Here is a 6,661-nt window from a genome sequence, read left to right as displayed (position 1 = left end):
TTTCTTTATTTACTCATTTCGCAATATTTATTTAATTTTTTTTTTAATCAATATTTAAATAATTAATTTATTTCTTCATTATATATATTTTTTTATTTCTAATAAAATTCCTTAATCATTATCAATGTCAAATAAAATTATTAAATATTATTCACTAACAAATTTACATTTCCGTCAACGACCTTGTTAAATTTAAATATTTTTTTATTGTCACCTCATTTTTATCTATTTATAAAAAAAAAAAATAATTCAAAGAAAAAATAATAATTTAAATATATACACCCCCCACACACAGACACAATAAAAATTGATAATCAAAATAAAAAATAAATTTTTCAGATGACTATTAATAACAAATACCGAGAATTATAAATCTTATCAAAAAATTTATCTCAAAAAGAAATTAAGCTTGTCGTTTAAATAAATAATCATCTAAAATATTAAAATATAAAAATAAAAAAAAAACATTTAACAAAATTAACAACAATAATTAAAAAATAAAAAATAATAATAAATTCAGGATATTGTTTAAATCAATGAATGACGTAACAAGTCAAAATGTCAATTTATAAGTTTTCAATGAATAAATTAAAAGACGTCGAAATAATTGCTGTTAACAACAATATAAAAAAAATAATAAATTAATAATTTATAAAATTAAAAAAACAAATCAAGGTCATGAATATTATTTAAATGTTTTTTTTTTTTTTTTGACATTGCCTGTTTTAATTTTATAAATATGTGTTAGTAATTATTTTTATGTGGAGGCTCGACTCGAACACACGTTCATCATGACCAATCATTTTTTATTATTAATAAAATGACTAATACCTAGAAATAAATTGTTCATGTCAGCCACCTCTTGGTCAACTATATTTTACTTGATCCAAGACATTTTAATTATCCATTTTAATTTACTATTTTTTTTTTTTTTTCTTTTGCTTTTTTTTTCTAATAATTATTATACACTGATTTGCAATTTATTTTTTTATTTTTAGTTATGTAATGAAATGCAAATTATGACAAGATATTATCAGTAAAAAAAAAAAAGTTGTTAAAAAAATTTTAATATACTTTGTGATAAACGAAAGAAAAATTATTTTTTTTTCATTTGAAAAATTTATTTATACAATTTTTTTAATTGTTTTTTAAATATTTATTATTAATTGTTTTTTTTTTTTTATTTTTAATAAAATTTACATCTAATTTTATGTCCAATGACGTGAAAAAAAAAAAATTGTATAAAGTGTTTTGAAAACAATAAAAAAATTATGTTTAAGTTAATAAAAATGAAAAAAAGTTACATTGTTTTATTCATATTTGATAACTGTCGAGACAAAATAATTGTTTTATGAAAAATTTAAATAACAATTGTTTAATATTAGTGAGGCTAAGGTCTAGTATTTATTAATTGTAGATTATTTGAACTTTTTATTATTGATTATTTATCAACTTGAAAAACGTGACGAAATTCACGTTCAATATTTTCAATATGAGAAACTGCAGTAATAGATTTGTTTTTTTTTTTTCTTTGCTTAATTATAAAAGCACGTGGATAAATATTTATTGTCGGTTAATTGAGTTTTAAAAAAATGTTAAGGTCATATTGGTAAATCAGGAGGCTCGACTTGTCCAGCCAATCGAGACTCAGCTGGACAAGTCACGTATGCCAAACACACGCCTTTCAACACTCAATAATAATCATTTAAAAAATTTTTATATCAATTGCAATTGCATGACGTAAAACTGTGAAACACGAGACATTTTTATTTATTAATATGACGAAATTATTCGTTATATTATTGCAATATATATTTTTATTACTCAAGATTAAATTCAATCATAAATTATTTAATATTTCATTTAAATTATTAACTATTTTCCAAGTAATAAACAAAAAATAAAAACAATTTTCTAATTCATTTTTTTACAATGATTATAATGTTAATTATTTATTTATTTATTTATTTATTCATTTATTTTTTTACTGTATTTACAATGTTGATGAAAATTGTGTTACAATAACTATTTTTTTTTTTTTTAATAATAATTGATGAACATTGTGATTAAAGCTGCCAAAATTATTATTTATTTTTATCAAAATATACCTATATAATTTTATAAAAAAGCTCTAAATTTAATTTTTCATTGTCAAATCGCACTGGCATTAATACAATTTAAAAAATAATAATTAATCTATGTTTTATTTATTTTTTTTTTCTTCTAAATTTTATCCTATGTTAAGTACACTTTTTTTTTTTGCCATTAAAAGCTTTTTCAAAAACCAATAGATTACTTTTATTTATCATTTTCTAAGGCACTTGATAAGGCAAGAGTTTAATAATTATTATTATAATATTGTTATAAATTAATTAAGATAATCTACTGTGTCATGATTAAAGAAAAAAAAAAAGATAGTTTTATAAAAAAATATAAACAAAAAAAATAGTTAATTGCATAATGAATGAAAAAAAAAAATTGTGAGGAATGTATAATAATCTCATTGTTGATTGTTAATAGTGAGATAATTGTTAATTAAAAAAATCATAATAAAAAAAAATATGTAAAATAATAACTAAGTAAAAAAAAAAAAATGAAAAAGATAATTTATAACTAATGTTTGATATTGATAATTAATTATGATGATAATAATTTGTTGGTTTATCCATTCTTCTTGCAATATTTTAAAATTATTATCTATCATTGAGACCAGTTGTTTAACTTTTTTTTTCTTTATCATTTTGAGATGTAAATATTTATAATAATTTATCATATTTTGTCTCAAAATATTGGCCATAAAAATAAATTGTTTGTTATATTTTTAACGTGTTGGTAATCAATTCTATATGAGCTATTTGAACACATACCCATAAAAGTTCTACTCATTTTAAAAATAACAGACAAATAGTCTTGAAAAAAAAAAAGAAATAGTAATTTTATTTTCATTGACCAACTAATTACCAATGCGTATGCTAATTTTTTTTATATTAAAGATAACTTTCAGCACAATCAAAAAGCCAAAAAGTACTGGGCTTCAATTGTTATTAAATAATGGTGCATGATGATGCTCCAATTTTAAATAAATTTTATTGTTGTCTTATTAAACAACTTGATGTTGTTGTTTTTTAATTTTCGTAGATGATTATTTGTTGTTTGATTTAACAATTGGTATGTCTAGCACCACGCATCAATGGTATCAGTACAGTTGGATTAGTAGCTTGTCTCAAAAATGGATGATTTAATAATTCAGCAGCTGTTGCACGTTGTGCTGGATCACGTACAAGCATTTTTTCCAAAAATCCTTGAAGACGTGGACTCACCTGTGATGATTAAAAACAAAATAATATTGTATAATTTATAATACATGTATAAAAAAAAATAAAAAAACAAACCTTTTGTGAATTTTTTAATTTTGGTGGTGGCATATCTCTGATTCTACGCATAGCTTGTAATGGTGGTTCATTGAAAAATGGTGGTTCACCATCAACCATTTCAATAATCATTATTCCCAATGACCATATATCAACCTCTGGACCATATGGTAATCTTGATATAACTTCTGGACTCATCCAATATGGTGTACCAACAAGTGATTTTCTTTTTAAACAATCTTGTGATACTTGTGCACAAAAACCAAAATCAGATAATTTAACTCTACCATCAGCAGTTAATAATATTGAATCAGATTTAATATCACGATGTATAACACCTTGTGCATGAAGATAAGCAAGTGGTTTTAAACATTGTAAACATACTGTTGCTATTTGACTTTCATCCATTCTTGAATGTGTTACAATATCAGTTAATGCACCACCTTCAAGATATTCCATAACAACCCATAATTCATCATCAACCAAAAAACTATCATACATTTCAACAATATTTGGATGATGATAATCTCTCATAATAACAACTTCATTAAATAATAATTCACGTCTTTGTTGTTTTCTTAAATCCATTTTTTTAACAGCAACTTGACGATTTTTTTTTTTATCTGTTGCAATACAAACTGTACCAGTACTACCTTCACCAATTTTTAAAAAATTATCTAAATGTTCACGTGGATCACCTGGACCAACAACTGTTGCTAATGCTGCTCTAAATTGTTCATGTGTTAATCTTTGATCATTTTGTTGTTTATTTGTTGTTGTATTTGATGCTGATGCTGTACTATTATTATTACTATTATTATTACTTGATGTTGCAATATTACCAGATGACAATGAACCATACATTCCACTTTTAATATTTATATTTTGTTCTGCAGCAATATTACCAGTTGATGATAGCTGTTGTTGTTGTTGTTGTTGAAGCTGTTGTTGCTGATGTTGATGATGATGATGTTGATGATGATGCTGTTGTTGTTGTGTTATTATTGATGATGATTTTGATATATTATGCATTGATTGTGAACTTTCAAGTGGTTTTTGAAAATTATTTGTTGGTACTTGTGCTGTTGCTTGATTATCATTTACAATACCATAATTTTGTAAATGTTTATTGACATTGTGAGAACTTAATTGGCTCAATGGACGTTGTGATGCTATTGAACCAACTGGTGATATTTTTGGTTGTATTGTATGATGTAAAATTTGATTATCTTTATTTAATAATTCATTATTGTTATTATTATTATTACTATTATTATTTATATTACCATTATTACCAACGACGACATTGTTATTCCATTGTCCAGTAACATTTGTAACAGCATTATCAAAATTATTATTATTTTGTTGTTGTTGCTGTTGCAATTGTTGTTGTTGTTGTTGCTGTTGTAAACTACTTGTTGAATTTTGATTTGGAATAATTGGACTTAAACCTTGAAAATTCATTGATAAATTTTGTACATTTGTTGTTGAATTTGTTAAATTAGGTGATGATTGCATATTTGGATTCATATTTTGTAAATTTGGTATTAAACTCTGTGTATTTGAGTTAAAACCAGCAACAGCATTTTGTGTATTTTGACGTATTTTATCTTGATAACCAAGTTGTTTATTAAAACCAGAATTTGATGGATATAATTGCTGGATTTGTTGAGTTGGTGTTAATGATATTTCTTGTCCTTCTGGTACTGATGGTGGTAAATTTGTATTATTTCTAAAATAAATAAATAAAAACATTATTAATTAATATTAAAATATAAATTATATTATTAGGTTTTCTTACTTGTAATCTCTACGCATTCTTGGTGGACTTGATGAACGTAATGAATTTGATCTTGCAACAGAGCTAGTTTTAGGTAAGCATCCATTTTCAATTTTATCACCAGGTTTTATTGGATCATTATGTCCTCTGACAATTGTTTTAAGATTTAATATTTCAGTTGGTGTTATTTCACTTGGATCAACAAGTGGTAATGGTCTATTATTTGTTGATGATTTTAATACATGATCTTTTCCAACAATTGAACCCCATTGTAATGGTAAACCAAAAAATTTACCTTCACGTTTATCAAAACCAGTATGTACACGATGCTCAAAATTCATCGGTGTTGATATTTGGGGTTTCTTTTTCTTTTTACTAAACATCTCGGACATTCGAATGATTTTTAAAACAAAAAATTCAAAAAAAAAATACAAAATATATTTATTATAAATTTATCAAAACAACAACAAACAAATAAAAACAAATGTTTGTCGACAATTTAATATATTTCAATGGAAAAAAGATAAATAATAAAATAAAAAAAAAACTAATCAATTAGACTGAATTATTGTGTTGTTGTTGTTGTCCTAGTTACTGATGTCATATTTATCTAATGATGATGATGAGATCAGTCAACCTCATTCACAATGACATGGACGACATTTATTTTTTTTTTCCTTTTTTTTCTTGTAACATGAGCGTTGTCTTGTTGAAAAAGAAAAAAAAATCCAATCCAGGTAAACTCAATCAAGAAGCCAAGTGACAACAGCTTTAAATATTAACGTGTCAATAACCTGGCCTTGTTTTTGATATTTTATTTTTATTTATTTATTGAATTTTAATTATATTCCTGATGATGATAATATTGATGATAATGATGATGGATAATTTAAACTTTCTTATTTTTTCACTTGTCAAAAAAATGGAGCTATGTACACTTTTTTAATATATTTTATTTAATATTATAATTTAGCACATGTTACTTCACAATTAACTTGAACATATTAATTATAATTTAAACTTAATGTGGAATTTTGTTGTTTGAATTTTTTTCTTTCTCTTATTTTTTTTTTTTTTTTGTTTTGTTTGGAGTATTATTTGTCACTTGATTTGTATGCATTGATGAACATCATGAATAGAGTTGAGTTAAATATTATTAAAAAAAAAAAATAATAATATTTATGTGTGTGTGAAAGAGAGAATATACCGAGAAAAATGTATTTTTTTTTTTGTCGTGATTGTCGGGGGGGATCGACAGGTTGTTTGATACACAATGGCGTCGCAAAAATGAAATTCTTTTATGTATTTTATCTCTTTTTATCAATGTTATTTTTGTCTCTTTTTTTAATTGGAATTCCAGCCTATCCTCTCTCCACGCCCCCCTTAATCATCATAGATGTCGACACATTATTTGCTCTAAATTTTTTTTTTGATTCATTAAAAATTATCGAGAAAATTTGAACAATTTTGACAGAAAAACAACAAATAATTTGTCCGAATTTTGTTAAAA

At 23.6% G+C, this 6,661-nt stretch overlaps 1 protein-coding gene across 2 annotated transcripts; it reads right to left on the bottom strand.

Moving 5' to 3' along the window:
• Positions 1 to 2,484: 2,484 nt before the first annotated feature.
• On the bottom strand, positions 2,485 to 6,404 carry LOC122860908 (serine/threonine-protein kinase PAK mbt). 2 transcript variants are annotated; one of them, XM_044164970.1, is made up of 4 exons: positions 5,173 to 5,606; positions 4,658 to 5,103; positions 3,393 to 4,555; positions 2,485 to 3,320 (listed from the first exon to the last, which is right to left on the bottom strand). In XM_044164970.1, the coding sequence occupies exons 1-4, from the start codon at positions 5,541 to 5,543 to the stop codon at positions 3,159 to 3,161; spliced, it is 2,142 nt and encodes a 713-aa protein (XP_044020905.1). In that variant the 5' UTR covers positions 5,544 to 5,606; the 3' UTR covers positions 2,485 to 3,158. The 2 variants fall into 2 exon arrangements, with proteins under 2 accessions (XP_044020905.1, XP_044020904.1); XM_044164969.1 differs by having other exon boundaries at positions 3,393 to 5,103; positions 5,173 to 6,404.
• Positions 6,405 to 6,661: the final 257 nt, after the last annotated feature.

The sequence above is a fragment of the Aphidius gifuensis genome, linkage group LG1 (genome assembly GCF_014905175.1).
Source record: "Aphidius gifuensis isolate YNYX2018 linkage group LG1, ASM1490517v1, whole genome shotgun sequence".
Classification (NCBI taxonomy): Eukaryota; Metazoa; Arthropoda; class Insecta; order Hymenoptera; family Braconidae; genus Aphidius; species Aphidius gifuensis.
Note: the sequence above shows the minus strand (reverse complement) of the source record. Positions and strands in the feature narration are given on the sequence as shown.